This window comes from Scyliorhinus canicula, chromosome 4 (assembly GCF_902713615.1).
Source record: "Scyliorhinus canicula chromosome 4, sScyCan1.1, whole genome shotgun sequence".
Taxonomy (NCBI): Eukaryota; Metazoa; Chordata; class Chondrichthyes; order Carcharhiniformes; family Scyliorhinidae; genus Scyliorhinus; species Scyliorhinus canicula.
The window spans coordinates 177,979,301-177,998,142 of NC_052149.1; the positions used below are offsets into that span (position 1 = coordinate 177,979,301).

Genomic DNA, 18,842 nt, shown 5'->3' on the forward strand with positions numbered 1-18,842 from the left:
AATGATACAAAACTTGGCAGTGTTGTAAATTGTGAAGAGAATAGTGGAGAACTTTAAAAAGACATAGACAAATTGGTGGAGAGGGCAGACAGGTGGCAAGTGAACTTAATGCGGAGAAGTGCGAAGTGATGCATTTTTGTAGGAAGAAGATAGAGAGACAAAATAAAATTTGTAGTAAAATTCTTAAGGGGATTCAGGAGCAAAGGGATCTGGATGTATATGAGCATAGATATTGAAGGTGGCAGGACAGGTGGAGAGAGCAGTTAATAAAGCAAATAGTAGCCTGGGCTTCAATACGGACAGAGAGTACAAGAGCAAGGAGATTATGCTGAACTTATAAAAGACACTAGTTAGACCTCAACCCAAGTATTGTGTACAGTTCTGAGCAGCTACACTGTAGGAAGAATGTGAATGCATTGGAGAGAGTGCAGAAGAGGTTTACAAGAATGGTTCCAGGGATGAGAAACTTCAGTTATGAGGATAGATTAGAGAGGTTGGGTCTGTTCTCCTTGGAGAGAAGGCGGCTAAGAGGAGATTTGAAAGAGATATTCAAATTCATGAGGGGGCTGGATAACGTAGATTTGGAGAAGCTGTTCCCACTCGTAAAACAAACAAGGTATGTTTAGCCCCCAGTGGGAAAGGGACATTCCTCAGGTTGGCATGGGAGGATGGCATCCCGATTTCTGTTGCGTGGGCTTTGCTGGCTCTATCAGGCCCCACTGTGTCAGACTACAGGCATAAACCATGCCCAGCCTTTTTATTCCCCCAGAGTGCCTGAAAATCTGGACAAAATGCTCGGCTGTGTAGCTGGCGAGCTATACGCCAGTTTTCAGTCAGAGCCTCACACTGTGAAAAAATATGGGAAGATTCCGCCCCATATCTCCTCGGTATCTGTTAAACTACTGTCTTTGTTTAGAGGAATAACATTTTAAATCTCAGCAACCAATTCCTACCCACTCACCTATTTAATGCCTTTGAACACTTGCCAGCACCAGGAGGCTGAAAAAAAGGTATAAAATGCAGCTTCCCCTTTCCCTTTGCAACAAATTCCCACCTACACCAAATTTCTACGTCAGCACTTGTACCTCGAAACACTGTCCTCAACTCACTCTGTGCTCCCACAATGAGAGATGATGTTATTAGAGGGCTTAACTGGGTAGAACCTGAGAAACTGGTTGAAGAATCTAGAAGAAGAGATCTTAGGATTTAGGGGCTGCCACATAGAACTGAGATGAGGAACATTTTCACTGAGGGTTGTGGGTCTGAAATTTGCTACCTCAGTGGGTTGTAAATGCTCACTGCCTGAGATTGATAGATATTTTGGCATTAGGAAATCTAATGGTTTAGGGAAAGGGACGGTAAAGTAGAATTGGTGTAAAAGTACAACCATAATCCTCCTGAATGACAAAACAGGCTTGAGGGTGCAAATGGTCTAATTTTACTCCTATATTTTATGTAATTAATTTCTGTTACAGAAGTGTCATCAAGTGGCTTATTGATACAATCTCCAAGGACTCTGAAGAAATACAGCAGAAAAATAGTCCCCTGTCATCCTCACCTGATAGTCCTCAGGTACTGGACTCTAGGTATCCAAGGTAAATTACCAAAAAGAAATCGTACCTTTTTTGTGGCAGCAGATATATAGCATATATTTGCGGTATTCATGCTGCTGGGCATATATGTGTGTGTGTAATGTACCATTTTATTCACGAGCTTTGTCTGGTCATGTTATTGAACAATACTACGGTAGCACAGTGGCACGGTAGTACAGTGGTTAGCACAGTTGCTTCACAGCTCCAGGGTCCCAGGTTCGATTCCCGGCTTGGGTCACTGTCTGTGCTGAGTCTGCACATTGTCCCCGTGTCTGCCTGGGTTTCCTCCAGGTGCTCTGGTTTCTTCCCACAGTCCAAAGATGTGCAGGTTAGGTGGGTTGGCCATGCTAAATTGCCCTTGGTGTCCAAAAAGCTTGGGTGGGGTTGCTGGGTTATGGGGATAGGGTGTGGGCTTAAGTAGGGTGCTCTTTCCGGGGGCCAGTGCAGACTCGATGAGCCAAATGACCTCCTTCTGCACTGTAAATTCTATGATCTATGAAATGCTCTATGAAATCACAAACACACCGCGTCCTTGAGATGTCTCAGTTTTTCCGTAGTGGACCTACTGTCAACAAGTGGAGACATTGACAATGCGGTTCAACAGCGCCTTCAGTGTGCCAGTGCAGCCTTCAGTCACCTAAGGAAGAGAATGTTTGAAGACTAGGACCACCGACCCAGTACCAGATCTACAGAGCAGTAATGATACCCATCCTCCTATATGGATCAGAGATGTACTGCAGACATCTCAAAACCCTGAAGATGTACCACCAGCGATACCTCTGCACGACCCTTAAATCTATTGGCAGGATAGGCGCACTGCACTAATGTCAGTATTTTTGCTCAGGCCAACATCCCCAGCATTGAAGCATTGACCGGCTCCGCTGGGCAGGCCACATCATCAACATGCCTGACATTCACCACCCTGACTTGGAAATGTAATGCCGCTCTTTCACTGTCATTGGGGCATCATCCTGAAACTCCCTCCCTAACAGCACAGTGGGTGTACCTACACCTCAAGGACTGCAGCGGTTCAAGAGGGGAACTCACCACCACCTTCTGAAGGGCAACTAGGGATAGGCAATACATGCTGGCCTAACTAGCAACACCCACATCCCATAAATGATTTTTTTTAAACTCCCAATGCAAGCGCTCTATTTAGTGATTCAACATGGCAATTGAGCCCCAGAAGGTCAGAGGAAATGCTTCAAGGACACCCTCAAAGCCTCATTGAAAAAGTGCAACATCCCCACCAATACCTGGGAATCCCTGACCCAAGACTCCCTGAAGACCACGAAAAGCATCTGGGAAGGTGCTGAACACCTTGCGTTTCGTTGGAGAGAGCAAGCTGAAGCTACGCGTTGATAGCGAATGGAGCGCACGGCAACTCAGGCACCCACTCACCCACTCTCTGCCCCACCTATGACATTACACATTGGACTCCTCAGTCACTGAGAGGGACTGTCTAAGAAGATGTTGTACTTTTTATATGTGTGTGTTGGATTAATTTGATATAGTGACCTTCTTGAAATTTAAAATAAATATCAATATGAATCAATTTGTGGCTCTGAAATATGGAGGACCACCCAAACAATGTTGACGAAAATCCAATCCTTCATCCACAGATGCCACACAGTGATCCTTGGGATACACTGGCCAAATACCATCAATAATATTAGGTTATGGGAGGAGACGAAACAAGACCCAATGGTCTTCCAATTAAAAAGGCAAAAGTGAAATTGCATAGACCATACTTTGAGGAAATCAAGAAACAATATTACATGGCCAGCTCTTGCATGGAACCCACAAGGAAAGAAAAAGCAAGGTAAACCAGAAACACATGGAGGTCGGATACAGAAAAAGAGATGAGAGCCGAAGGCTATACAAGACGACATCTGGAGAGTTCCAAGACAGGATTAGTTGGAGAGAATTTGTCCGTGACCTATGCTCCATCAAGGAGTGAAAAGGCTAAGAAGAATCAATCATGCATTCTAAACCTCTTTAATGGACATCTTGTCTTCTATAGTGGTGCATTGAAAGAGGTTACTAGTGTTATTTTAGTACTCCCGATGCTATTGAGATGTGTTGCGGAAAGCACCTCAGTTTTTAAAATTAATTTTACGGGACGTGAGGGTCACTGGTTCATCGTCTAGAGGGCATTTGAGAGTCAACCACATTGAGTCACATGTAGGCCAGACCAGGTAAGGACGTCAGATTTCAAAGAACAAAGAAAAGTACAGTACAGAAACAGGCCCTTTGGCCCTCCAAACAAGCACCGACCATGCTGCACATCTAACCTAAAACCTTCTACACTTCCAGAGACCATATCCCTCTATTCCGATCCTATTCATGTATTTGTCAAGGCGCCCCTTAAACATCACTATCGTACCTGCTTCCACGACCTCTGGCAGCGAGTTCCAGGCACCCATTACCCTCTGTGTAAAAAACACTTCCCTCCCACACCTCTAAACTTTACCCCTTGCACTTTAAACCTATGTCCCCTAGTAATTGACTCTTGCACCCTGGGTAAAGCTTCTGACTATCCACTCTGTATCTCGCAGTCTCTCTCTGTCAGGGAGATATCTGTACACTGACTGATGCTCTCAGTACTGTTCTAGGTGAAGTGGAGATGGCTATTGGTGAAGTGGATTTGACCCTTGAACTCTCGACTGTAGCAAGCTCCCCTAAAGAACATTAGCGAACCAGATAGCGTTTAATGACAATCAACAATGATTTCATGGTCATCATCAGATTTTTATTGAATTCACATTTCACCAACAGCCAGATCTTAATCTGTGCCTGTGGATTACTAGTCCAGTGACAATACCACTGCGCCACTGTCTCCCTATTTATTCTACAAAACTAATGAATACTTGTCACTTACATTGCTTTGTTCTCCAGAGTTGTTTGTCTCCTTCAGAAGATGCTGACCTTGGCTGTAGAAGTGGATCGTTCTCCAACATGCAGTTCAAATAAAATTGCAGAAGCAATATTTCAACATTTTCTGTACATTTCAGAAAGGTCGCAGAGGTAAGATGCAAAACTTTATTATTCATTCATTCTTTGAAATGAAGCATACTGTTGTGCTCTGTAGACTGAACCTGTCGGTTGCTCACTTGCATTTCTGTTTTTCCCGACAACTTTGAAGATTAACAGTGTTGAGAAGTATGGAGAGCCAACTCCTGCGCTGCAAGCTACTAGAATTTCTCTTCCACCATTGCACCAAGAAACAAAATACTCTGCCCATGTCACTGGGAAAAGTGCTACATTTCCTTAAATATGCTAAATTTCCCTCAGAAACTGATGTAAGTACATTTTCTTTCTTCATCTAACAGCCATGTGATAGCTTAATCTGCTTTAGGCTCAACATGTTATACCTTTATACGTAAATATGTTAGAATTTTATTATTTTTTTAAAGTATTTTTATTAAGGCTTTTGTATGAACATTCAATACAAACCAACACAAGAGCAAGAACAAACAGGAACCTCATAATAAATAAAAAACTAACCAACGCCTCATTCCATTCTCCTGCTCCTCTCCTGCCTTCCCCATTTTAGCCCCTTTATCCCCCCCTCCCCCCTGCTGACGCCTCAATTCTCCTTGAAGTTGATGAACGGCTTCCATCTCCGGGAAAACCCATCAAACGACCCTCTTAAGATGAACTTGATTTTCTCCAATCTTAGGAACTCCACCAGGTCACTCACCCCGGGTTTGGTGGCTCCGAGTCCCTTCACTCCAGAAAAATCCGTCTCCGGGCTACCAGAGAGACAAAGGCCAGAACGTCGGCCTCTCTCGCCTCCTGGACTCCAGGGTCTTCCGTCAAATATGGCCACTTCTGGACTGGGGACCACGTTCACCCTTAGCACCTTGGACATCACGTTCGCGAGCCCCTGCCAGAACCCCTTACGTTTCAGACATGTCCAAAACATGTGAACATGGTACGTGGGCCTCCTCGCGCACCGCCCACACATGTCTGCAACCCACTCAAAGAATCTGCTTATAATGGCCACCATCATGTGTGCCCTATGAACTACTTTAAACTGTTTAAGGCTGAGCCTCGCGTACGGTGAGGATGCATTCACCCGGCTCACAACCCAGCCTTCATTTCCGCTTGACATCCCTTAACGGGGCTCCCTCCCAGTCCATTACCTGCTTGTAGATCTCGGACACCTTGCCCACCCCATTTCTTCCCTCAATAACACTTTGCCCTGTAGTCCAGAGGGCAAATCTGGAAAGAAAGGCACTTGCTTCCTCACAAAGTTCAGATACCTTTAAGTATCTAAACCCGTTCCCACTGCATAGCTCATATTCCTCCTCCAAGTCATCTAAACCCGCAAAGTTGCCCCCCACAAAGAGGTCGCCAAACCGCTCAACCCCTGCCTGTTGCCACCCCTGAAACCTCACGTGCAAATCTGTGATTGCCATAAATCAGTACCAACACCGACGCATCTTCCAACCTCCGATCCTGCCGTCACTGTCCCCACACCCTGAGGGCCGCCACCACCACAGGGCTCGTGGAGTACTTGGCCAGCGAGAATGGCAGAGGCTCTATTACAAATGCCCCTTAACTCGTACCCCTGCAAGAGGCCGCCCCCACGTTAGGAGCAGTAGGAGGCCTTTTAGCCCTTTGAGCCTGCTCCGCTATTTATCAAGACCATGGCTGAACATCCAACTCAATAGCCTAATCCTGCTTTCTCCCCATAGCCTTTGATCCCATTCTCCCCAAGTGTTATATCTAGCCGCCTCTTGAATATATTCAATGTTTAGCATCAACTACTTCCTGTGGTAATGAATTCCATAGGCTCACCACTCTTTAGGTGAAGAAATGTCTCCTCATCTCTGTCCAAAATGGTTTACCCTGAATCCTCAGACTGTGACCCCTGGTTCTGGTCACACCCATCATTGGGAACATCTTCCCTGCATCTACCCTGTCTAGTCCTGTTAGAATTTTATGTCTCTATGAGATCCCCCCTCATTCTTCTGAATTCCAGCGAGAACAATCCCAACCTAGTCAATCTCTCCTCATATAACAGCCCCGGCATCCCTGGAATCAGTCTGGTAAACTTTCGCTGCATTCCCTCGAGAGCAAGAACATCCTTCCTCAGAAAAGGAGACCAAAACTGCGCACAATATTTTCGCTGCGGCCTCACTAAGGCCCTGGATAATTGCAGCAACACATCCCTGCTTCTGTACTCAAAACCTCTCCAAATGAAGGCCAACATACCATAAGCCTTCTTTACCGCCTGCTGCACCTGCATGCTTACCTTCAGCGACCGGTGCACAAGGACATCCAGGTCCTGCTGCACACTTCCCTCTCCCACCGGGTCCAGTACCACTCTTCCCCTCCTGTCCTTCACCTTTCCGATCTCCCTCGCCGCCTCCTGCTTCCTGAATTGATGGGCCAGCATCTTACTCGCCTTCTCCCTGCATTCATACACTGCCCCTCTGGCCCTCCGCAACTGCCCCATGGACACCAACCCGAACTTCATCTGGAGATTCTGCCTCTCCTTCAATAATCCCGATCCAGAGCCTCCGAATACCTCATATCCACCCGCAGAATCTCGTACACCAACCTTGTCATCTCTGCTAATTTCACCCTTTCCCTATGTGCCCGGATCATATTTGAGTTTCCCCCTAACCACTGCCTTGAGCGCCTCCCACAGCGTAGCAGCCGTGACCTCACCCGTATCGTTCAGTTACGCATACCTCCGAATGGCGACCCTCACCCGCTCGTACACCTCCTCATCCACTAACAACTCTATGTCCAGCCTCCACTGCAGCCGCTGGGCCCCCCAACCCGGTCCATTTGCATGTCCACCCAGTGCAGCGCATGGTCTGAAACCATGATCACTGAATACCCGAGTCAACAACCCCCACCAGCAGTCTTGTCCAACGTAAAAAAAATCAATCTGAGAGTAAACCCTGTGCACATGGGAGAAGTATGAGAACTCCTTCGCCGTTGGCCTCCCAAACCTCCAGGGATCCACCCACCTCCATGAACTCCCTCGGCTCCTTCACCACCTCTGACACCCTCCCTGACCTCGGGCTCAACAGTTCCAAACCTGGTTCAATTACCTTGTTAAAGTCCCCTCCCATGATCAACCGGTGCTAGTCCAGGTCTGGGATCTTCTCCAGCACTCTCCCCATGAACTCCAGATAATTCCAGTTTAGGGTTTAGGCATTTACCGAAACCACCGGTATCCCCTCCAGCTTCCCACTCACCGTCGCGATCCTCACTCCCGAATCAGCCACAATATTCCCCACCTCAAATGCCACCCTTTTGTTTATCAGCACAGGCACCTCCTGCATCTTCGTATCTAGTCCCGAATGAAAGACTTGTCCTACCCACCCTCTCCTTAGCCTAGTCTGATCTCCGATCCTCAAGTGTGTTTCTTGCAAAAAGGCCACGTCCACCTTCAAGCTCCTCAAGTGCGTGAACACACCTGACCCTTTGACTGACCCATTCAGCTCTCTCACTTTCCATGTGACCAACCTGGTCAGGGGGCACCCCACCCCCTCCCCTGCCAATCAACCATATCCTTTCTTGGCTAGCCCTCGTCCCGTGTCACGCGACTCTCCAGGCCCACCCTGGGGTGCCCACCATCATCACTCCCTTTCTTGTTGCGTCACAGCAATCACATCTTTGTCAGCAGCCCCCCCTCCCCTGAACCAAACAATACTCCCATCCCCCTCTCCTACGTTAACCATCTGGCCACGCTCCACTGACCTCTCGTTAACTAGCCCGCCCAGATAGCCTGGCAGCCCCCACCCAAGGCACCTGAGCCTCCCCCCCCCCCCCCCCCCCCCGCTCTCATACGTCCATAGAACAAACAACAATGGAATATGAAAAAGACGCTCATCCTTAGTATCGCGCCAGGAAACCCAACAAAATATCTCAAAGGAGAGAAGTTCTCCATCAACCAACAAACAAAAGGCAATAAAAAGGCAGGAAAGACAAACCTCTTCACACCCCTCCTCCACAGTTCAATGTCTACCTTCTTTTGCCAGTCCATTGTCTCTTTAAAAACTCCATCAATTCCTCTGGTGTCCCAAAATAATGTTCTTAGTCGTTATAAGCTACCCAGAGACAGGCTGGGTACAGCTCCCGAACTTCATCCCCTTCTTAAGGACAGCCTTCATCCGATTGAACCTGGCTCTCCTCTTCGCCAGGTCCGCGCCTAGGTCCTGGTGCACCCAGAGCTCATTGCCTTCTCAGGTGCACCTCCTTGTCTGCCTTGCCCACCTCAATCTATTCTTATTGAGGAATCGGTAGAGCCACACCACCATCGCCCTTGGCGGCCCGTTCGCCTGCGGCTTCCTCATCAGTGCCCTGTGCGCCCGTGTGACCACCGGGGGCCTCCCCCATCAGCACCGTGGCTACTTAAGAGCCAGCGTCCACTCCCTTGATGCCGTCAGGCATGCCCAGAATTTTTAGGTTTTGTCTCTGGGAGCGATTCTCCAGATCCTCCACCTTCTCCTTTTGCCGCATCTAGATTTCCCACAACATTCCAATCTCAGCTGCCAACAAGGAAAGCTGCTCCCCCCACCTCCTCCACTTTCCGAATGGCCTGGCCCTGGAACTCCAGCCTCTGTTCCACCCGATCAATTCCCGCATTTAGTGGTTCTACTGCCTAGTACGGCACACACCCATAAAATTTTGCGCAGAATATTTGGTTCCCTATTTCCCTTCAAGAATAAACAAAGCCTTGGTCTGGGATTAATCTTGTTGTTAAAGCCAAACTCTACTAAATTAGGAGGGACAGTAAGTAGTGCAATTCGGAGTTGAAAAGTACAAAATCACACAGACAAATTGGGCAGAATTTAATGCCCTCCCCCAAAGCGAGTTAGGTGGCAGGGACATGTAATCAGAATGGTGGGGATCCCACCATCCCTTTCTCTATTAAGTATGTGGATGAAGGATTGGAGAAAGCCTTCTCTTTCCACCGCCAATTGTGGTCCCTAAAAGGGCAATTAATGCCCAAAAAATAAACCCTGTCGCTTGGGGACTTTCATGATGGGGGTTCCTTTGTTCAAAGGTGATCAAGGGACTGACATCAGGAAGAGGGGGCCCACTGCCCTTTCTGCTGAACCCTCACCCCACGGCCCCTATCCTGCCAACACTTATCCCTGTCCTGGGCCCCTCAATGTTCTTGGACTTCTGAATGCATTCAGGGCCACAGCCATTCCATGAAGAGCTGCCAGCAGCTTTTGGCAGATGGGACTTCTGCCCCTGCTCCCAGCAAATGCTGAATGTTGTCCAGTTAAGTGTCTGATTAGAATTTAATTTAGCATGCCTTCCCAAAACGAGGTGACAAGAGTATCACCCACCAGCTAAGGAGCTGGTGAGAGCCCCACATTAAATTAATTCAAACATTTAATTCCAACCAGAAAATGAGACACCACTATGGCAAATGGAATCCAATACCGGCAAATAGTCATCCACTTAAAGCCTTGAAAAATAAATTGTAATATTTTCCAAATGGTAAATGAGGAACTGAGAGGTGTAACGGCATTTGGTAGTCCAAATAAGTAAATTAAGAGGAAGGTATAAAAAGCAATCCAAAAATCTAATTGGATAGGGGCGGTACGTGTGGCACAGTTGTTAGCACTGCTGCATCCGGCACTGAGGACCCGGGTTCTGTCCCTGTGGAGTTTTCACATTCCCCCTTGTCTGCGTGGGTTTCACCCCCGCAACCCAAAGATGTGCAGGTTAGGTGGATTGGCCATGCAGAATTACCCCTTAATTGGAAAAAAATTAATTGAGTACTCTAAATTCATAACAAAAAAGAAAAAAATAATCTAATCGGATATTAGTCTTTATCTTAAGGTGATTGGGATACAAAGAGGAAGAAGTATTACTTCAGTTGTGGAACCTTGCTCAGAACTCTTCTGGATCTCTGCATCAGTTTTGGACACTACACCAAGGTCTTGAAGGAGATGCAGTGCAAAATAACTGGAATGATACAAGACTTAAAGGCTTAATTATGAAGGCAGATTGTATGAACCTAGTTTGTATTCCCTTGAGTATCAGAGATTGAGGGATGATCTGCTAAAAGTGAAAAAAAGTGAAAGATTTGATAAGTAGGTATTGAGAAATCATTTCCTGGTGGTAAAATCAAAATTCAGGGAAACATAATCTGAAAATGAAAGCTAGACCATTCAAAAGTGAGATCAGCAAACACTTTTTCCACACAAAGGTTAATAGAAATTTGGAACCCTCTTTCCTCCAAAAGAGGAGGATACTGGGACAGTTGGACCCTTCAGTCTAGGGTCAATAGATATTTGTTGGTTGAGGATGCTTGGATCAAAGGCAGGTAAATGGAGTTGAGGTGCAGCTCAGACATGATCTGATAGAATGGCAGAGCAGGCCAGAATGGACTACTTCTATTCTTAATGTACCTATTGCTTGGAAGAACCTGTTGAGGGTGTGCGATTGCCTGTGTTATATATTCAACATTATTATTTTCTCAGGAGCATTGTTCAAGCAAATGGCAATATTGGGAGGAACTTGTCAACCTTCTCTGTTTACTGCTTCTGAGCTACCAAGAGGTGACTAAACGTAAGCCAAGAAAATACTTTTGTTTCTGAGAGTGCACTTTGGTATCTCTTAATAATGTTGATGTTACTAAATAATGCCCTCAAGACACCAGAGGTCACATCCAACATTATTAATACTGTAAATGACTAATTTATACGTAGCTCAAGGGAACGAGACATCTGATGACCACACAAATGTAAACCTGGAAATGATCATGCCAATAATATTTGGATTTGTCAGTGGAAGTCAGCTCTCATACATAAAGGCACGTTTTTGTAGTATTTTATATAATGGGAGATTAACATAATTTTGTGCACTTGAATAAAGACTTTCCCATGGCTCTCTTATCTTACATCTGGTTTTGTGCTCATTTTGAAATGTGAAATGGTTCATGTTAGATATGAAAAACATAAACAAAGTTTCTATTTGTTAATGCTCAGGTTCTAATGGTCCAACGTGGGTGCAATCAGCTGGACCATTGTAAAATGAGAACTGAGGGGGTGATCTGGGAGAGGTCTTTAAGATTGTGAAACAGCATGAGAGGATAAATGTAAAGAAAATATTTCCTTTTGTAGAGAAGGCTAGAACACGTGTCATCAATATAAAATAGCCCCAATAATATTTTAATAATATTTGCCAATACGAGATTCAGGAGAAGGGTCTTTATCTACAGAATGGTTAGAATGTGGAACATGCTACCACACAACTGAAAAAATGAATAGAAGGTTATATTGATGGAGTTAGATGAAGAAAAATGACGTGAGGCTTGCATGGAACCAGTTTCAGTTGTATTAATAAAACGGCATCAGATTATTAATATTTATATATAACGGAATTCTTCTCAATTGAAAGGAAAATAAATGATTACCATCTATTATGCTGCCTGATTGTACTGGATTGGATTGGATTTGTTTATTGTCACGTGTACCGAGGTACAGTGAAAAGTATTTTTCTGCGAGCAGCTCAACAGATCATTAAGTGCATGGGTAGAAAAGGGAATAAAAGAAAATACATAATAGAGCAACACAAGATATACAATGTAACTACATAAGCACCGCTTTCGGATGAAGCATACAGGGTGTAGTGTTAATGAGGTCAGTCCATAAGAGGGTCATTTAGGAGTCTGGTGACAGGGGGGAAGAAGCTGTTTTTGAGTCTGTTTGTACGTATTCTCAGACTTGATGGAAGAAGTTGGAAGAGTGAGTAAGCCGGGTGGGAGGGATCTTTACTTATGCTGCCCGCTTTCCTCAGGCAGCGGGAGGTGTAGATGGAGTCAGTGGATGGGAGGCAGGTTTGTGTGATGGACTGGGCAGTGTTCACGACTCTCTGAAGTTTCTTGCGGTCCTGGGACGACCAGTTGCCATACCAGGCTGTGATGCAGCCCGATAGGATGCTTTCTATGGTGCATCTGTAAAAGTTGGTAAGGGTTAATGTGGACGTGCTGAATTTCCTTAGTTTCCTGATGAAGTATAGGCGCTGTTGTGCTTTCTTGGTGGTAGTGTCGATGTGGGTGGACCAGGACAGATTTTTGGAGATGTGCACACCTAGGAATTTGAAACTGCTAACCATCTCCTCCTCGGCCCCGTTGATGCTGACAGGGGTGTGTACAGTACTTTTCTTCCTGACGTCAATGACCAGCTCTTTAGTTTTGCTGGAATTGAGGGAGAGATTGTTGTCGCTGCACCACTCCACTAGGTTCTCTATCTCCCTCCTGTATTCTGACTCGTCGTTATTCGAGATCCGGCCCACTATGGTCGTATCGTCAGCAAACTTGTAGATGGAGTTGGAACCAGATTTTGCCACACAGTCGTGTGTGTACAGGGGGTAGAGTAGGGGGCTACTTACGCAGCCTTGCGGGGCCCCGGTATTGAGGACTATTGTGGAGCAGGTGTTGTTGTTCATTCTTACTGATTGTGGCCTGTTGGTCAGAAAATCGAGGATCCAGTTGCAGAGTCCTAGGTTTTGGAGCTTTGATATGAGCTTGGCTGGGATTATGGTGTTGAAGGCGGAGCTGTAGTCAATAAATAGGAGTCTGATGTAGGAGTCCTTGTTTTCGAGATGCTCTAGGGATGAGTGTAGTGCCAGGGAAATTGCATCTGATGTGGACCGGTTGCAACGGTGTGCGAATTGCAGTGGATCAAGGCGTTCTGGGAGTATGGAGGTGATGCGCTTCATGATCAATCTCTCGAAGCACTTCATTACGACTAAAGTCAGGGCCACCGGACAGTAGTCATTGAGGCACATTGAGGTTCATGGCAGATCTTGTGATTCTGTACATGCGAATTATTTTTGTGAAAATTTGCAGCCGAACCTAACCGGTTAGACAACATTTTCTGACTGCACCCGAAGCAGCAGCTCTGCCTAAATACTGTAACAATGAGAATTAACAGTCTTGCAGTAAATTTACCATTTTCAAACAGTAAATAATTATTTTAGATGTTGTGTAATGTTACACCAATCGAAGCAGTAATTTTATAATGTCTGTGTTATTTCAATTACTTCATGGATTTTTAGGTGAATAAAGATAATTCACAAAAATGCTGGAAATGTGAAATAGAAACAGAAAATTCTGGAAGAACCCAGAAGCTCTTGCAGCATCTTTGGGGAAAGAAACAGACTCTGTCTGACTCTTCTGTTTCCAGTTGGTTCCTCAACATTTTGTTCTAGAAAACTCTTGCATGCAGTCCATGAATTCATCCTCCCTTTTGTCAATCTAATGTGGCCAGACCATGTGAAGATTAAAGACCCCCAGCATTATTGCATTACTCTTGTTTCGTGCACCTCTAGTTTCCTGCTTTATATTTTGTCAAGCACTACCTTTACCGCAAAGGGGTCTGCATCCGCATTCTCACTTTTGTTGCAAGTACTGATTCTACGTCCTGACTTTTGAACTGAGACCATTTCTCACTATTTCTTTTATCTTTTTTGAACATGTTCTTTAGGTCACCTGAGGCTTTCAATCTCAGAACGGGTAAAATATGTTCTGGCAGACACTCCTCCAGTGCTCACTACTCATGATGAGATCACTGCTGAAGAAGTTCAGTCGGATATGGAGGTATTCTACAATCGAGTACTCAGTGATTTAGGACCACCATTGAATCCACAACTAGAAGAACAGATCAATCTACTGAAAGCTCTGCTTCTATGTGCAGCAACTGGAACATAGCTGTTTTAATTTATTGTAAACAGATAATTTTATAGATATGACCCAAGATTTACTTCCAACAAACCCACATCTCTTGCACAAAGCAATGCACCATCTGGAATTTGAAAAGCAATTCAGGTTCTCAGTTCTTCGACATATATGCAACGCACGCATTAGGATTTATGCCATTATGAGGCAGCCGTGCAAACCTAATGGTGAACAGAGAAACCTCCATCTGATTTCATTACTTTTACACTGAACTATATTTCTCACCGCAACACACAAGGGCATAATCACCACTGAATGTATTTCTTTTTGCTTTGGTGCTTTTCAGCTGGATACTGAAATGCAGACTTCAGTCATCTTCGGACTTCAGCAAAATGTTTTGAAATGAAACTCTGTACGTGTGAGGTGGGAAAAGGAAGAGTTCTCATAAAGGATAAGACCATATTCCTTGGAATAGAATTGGGAGGGTCTCTTATCTTCACATGATTCATTCAGACATTCCACACAAATTCAAGGTTGACCGGAGTTTATACCGTGGCTATTCACATCACGTGTAGCTTCTGTTGCTTTGGAATCGGATGATTTTTGTTTGTAATTTTAATCACTTGCTGTATGTCACAGCAGTTTCTCTATAAATATTTTATTTAAAATTTAATATAACCAAATTTCACATTAATGGGACTGGTTAACCCAGAATTTTATGCCACCCATTCATGTTGTCAGAATGTTCTTTTAACCTTATGAATTTAAATACAATTTTATTATTAGTCCTCAAATGTGTCACATTTTAAAATTGACTTTAATAAGGTTTTATCTCTGCAGGGTTGTTGCATACACATATACGATAGTGAAACTTTCATTGTCTGTGCTCCTTTATTTTCTGCAAGACAAGACCTTCCGTGAGATATCACCTCACTGCTATACTACTTCTGTTATTTCACCTTTTCATACAGAATGAAATTCCACAATGTTTCTTTCATTACTTGTACCAATATATTGTAGTAAGACCGAAATAACTTGGTTATTTGTCTACCAAATACCATTGTACTCTGGAGAGAGGGGCGATTCCCCCACTATGGCGGACAATGAGGGTTCTACTGTAACATAATATTGCACTATTACAATTTTTAATTCATATAATTTAAACTAATTCAAGGAAATAGTTACCAAAATCCTAAATTTTGTATTTTTCATGCCTGTTTATTTAATGTGATGTATTTATGTAATAATAATTCAATGTCGTATCTGTCAGAAGATAATTCATTTTTGGTAACATGCAGTGACCTTAGACAGTTTCACAAGCCATTGAAAATGCTGTTGTTCATAGTCCATTAGTTTGATATAAGGTGAGCTTGAAAGCTTAGTAACTCATATGATGGAGTGTATGCATGGATTGGGGTTTGGACCTTGGGCCTGTTTTTCACAGGTGCTCACTTGTCATTTCCACTGTGCCTTATTTGGCAATGTTAGAGAACACATGCTGATGAGCAGACAACACTTATAGTACCATATGGAGCACCAAGGATTGGGGAAGGCAGATGGTGCTGGGAGACCAAGGAGCAGTAAACAAGTTTGGCTGAACTGTTGCACCAGGATTTGCTGCTCATTGGCTGCTATCATCTGCTTACTCTAAGCTTAAAAAAGATAAAACAAAAAAGTTGAGTACACCAGTAAAGAAAATGTGTGGCAGCCATACAGGGACATGGAGAGACAATCCTGTGAGAAACTAGAGCCACTAAAGTGCCTTCCTGTTAGTTTTGCAGTGCTGTGGGGAAAGGAAATGGGAGCGGGCCCTCTTTCAAGGAGACAACGGACCCAATGGCCTGTGCTGTATGGATTCTGAGTGATTCACGTGGGACCTTGCAGATTTTGGTGGAGATTTTTATCTTATCTGTCTAGTTACACCAAAGGCTCCAAGTTGAAAGGGGTGTGCTGAACATCTTTGCTGATACTAGGTCTTTAACAAGGTAGTTAATTAATTCAATCAAAGTTCGCCTATTTCTGTATAGAAATAACAGTATAAATGAATCATTGCAGCAGTACCTCACCAGTATTTAAAAAAACAGTGACACAAAATGATGTGTCATTCTGTACCTCCAATGCACTGTTGTTTGAATTGGTGGGAATGCAAAGGTTCTAAAAGAGAGCAAAATAAAACTGGTTAAAAACACTTGGTATTTTAAAACAAAGATTTCCTGCTATGTTTTGTTGGTGAAATGTTCTAATTTTTTTATTTTTTAAAAATAATTTTTATTAAGATTTTCACAAAATATAAACAACAAAACAATATTAACAAAACAACCATAGTAAAAACCAAAGAACAACAACCAACCCCCCCCCCCCCCCCTCCAGCAATTACATAAACAAAAAAAGCAAGCAACAAAAAGGAAAGAGATAACACCCGCCACATCCAATAAAGCCATGTACACATTTCTCCCTCCCACCGAACCAACCCCCCCCCCCGGGTTGCTGCTGCTGCCGGCCTATTTCCCGTTCCGTCAGGAAGTCTAGGAAAGGCTGCCACCGCCTAAAGAACCCTTGCACCGACCCTCTCAGGGCGAATTTCACCCTCTCCAACTTGATGAACCCCGCCATGTCATTGATCCAGGCCTCCACGCTTGGGGGCCTCGCATCCTTCCACTGAAGCAAAATCCTATGCTGGGCTACTAGGGACGCAAAGGCCAGAACACCGGCCTCTTTCGCCTCCTGCACTCCCGGCTCCGCTGCTACCCCAAATATTGCGAGTCCCCAGCCTGGCTCAACCCTGGATCCTACCACTCTCAACACCATGCTTGCTACCCCCTTCCAAAAGTCCCCCAACGCTGGGCATGCCCAGAACATATGGGCATGGTTCGCTGGGTTCCCCGAGCACCTAGCACACCTGTCTTTGCCCCCCGAAGAACCTGCTCATTCTCGCCCCGGTCATATGAGCCCTATGTAGCACCTTGAACTGTCTGAGGCTAAGCCTCGCACAAGAAGAGGAGGAATTCACCCTTTCCAGGGCATCCGCCCATGTCTCCGCCTCAATCTCCTCACCCAGCTCCTCTTCCCATTTACCCTTCAGCTCCTCCACCGAGGCCTCGTCTCCCTCCTGCATTACGTGGTATACGTCCAAAATCCTCCCTCCTCCAACCCACACCCCGAGAGCACCCTGTCCCGTACCCCACGTGGGGGCAACAGAGGGAACCCCTCCACCTGCCGCCTGGCAAACGCCCTAACCTGCATGTACCTAAACATGTTCCCCGGGGGGAGCCCAAACCTCCCCTCTAACTCACCCAGGCTCGCGAACCTCCCATCTACAAACAGGTGGCTCAACCTCCTAATACCTACCCTGTGCCAGCCCAGAAACCCGCCATCGATGCTCCCTGGAACAGACCGGTGGTTCCCTCGTATCGGGGACTCCATCGAGCCCCCCACCTCCCCCCTATGCCGTCACCATTGCCCCCAAAGTTTGGCGAAATGTTCTAATGTGCACTGTGGAAGATATGCACGTTAACGATGGACAAGTCTGTCGCATGTATAAATATATGGGTGGCAAGGTGCCACAGTGGTTAGCACTGCTGCCTCACAGTGCCAGGAACCCGGTTTCAATTCCAGCCTTGGGTGACTGGGTTCCTTCCACAGTCCAAAGATGTGCAGGTTAGGTGGATTGGCCAAACTAAATTGCCCCTTTGTGTCCAAAAGATTAGGTGGGGGTTACTGGGGTATGGAATTTTCTCTTCAACAGCCAGTGTTCAGTCTGAATATCTGTAGTAGTGCTGCACACAATGAAGACAAGAACAAAAAGCTATAGTAACAATTAAGTGGTAACTAAAGATTGCCATACGGTTTGTGATTTTTTAAGTTTCCCTGGAGGAACATATAAACAATTATTACAGTTATTTATTTGAACAGTATAAAGTTAACACCTTAATAAAATCCCATAGGAATCCAAATGTCTAGGTCTCTGCAGTATACAGTGTGGGAGTGGGAGAAAAATAGGATTTTCTTATTTGGGACCTTGAGCGTTTGAAGCTCTCTGGACTATTTAACATTGTCATAGCATTAATCTGGAAAAGCACACTATCCTCACAAAGGAATTCCTGGGCATCTCTAAATATATGGGTGGTATGAACTGCTGAAGAGACAATAGACAATATTTGTTTAAAAATGTACTTAATGGGGAGTGGGAGAGCCAGCGATGAGGTTGTGGCCACAGAAACCAAGGGGAAAGAGTGCTAATGGCAGTCCCCAGAGAGAACAAAAGATAGATGAGATGTTGGAGGTGGACAGGAGCTACACAGGGGATGCAGATCCAGCGCTTTTGGATAGAAAAGGGAGCTACTGGCTAGTTTTAATCAGTTGACTACAAAGAAGATATTGCGCCAATTGAGGCAGACGAGGGAGCAGTTTATGATTATGGGAAGAAGGAGGGCAGGCCAACTTCGGAGGTAAATTGTCCAAGTACGGGATAGGACAGGGAAAATGGTGGTAGCCCTAGACCAGATCAGTAGGGTGTTTGAGAGCCACCAGGGGAGGACCGGGAGATACGGAAATTCGTGGCCTCTCTGGAGTACCTGAGG

The 18,842-nt window shown here is 45.1% G+C and overlaps 1 protein-coding gene across 4 annotated transcripts in view; it reads left to right on the forward strand.

Annotated features, from left to right (window-relative positions):
• Window positions 1-16,465, forward strand: part of simc1 (SUMO interacting motifs containing 1) — a 110,754-nt gene extending 94,289 nt beyond the window's left edge. For all 4 annotated transcript variants that reach the window (XM_038795608.1, XM_038795607.1, XM_038795609.1 and 1 more), the window contains 5 exons: window positions 1,476-1,595; window positions 4,491-4,619; window positions 4,738-4,894; window positions 11,063-11,150; window positions 14,072-16,465. In XM_038795608.1, the coding sequence (XP_038651536.1) occupies window positions 1,476-1,595; window positions 4,491-4,619; window positions 4,738-4,894; window positions 11,063-11,150; window positions 14,072-14,295 (718 nt within the window). In that variant the 3' untranslated portion in view covers window positions 14,296-16,465. The remainder of the gene's footprint in view (window positions 1-1,475; window positions 1,596-4,490; window positions 4,620-4,737; window positions 4,895-11,062; window positions 11,151-14,071) is intronic.
• Window positions 16,466-18,842: the final 2,377 nt, after the last annotated feature.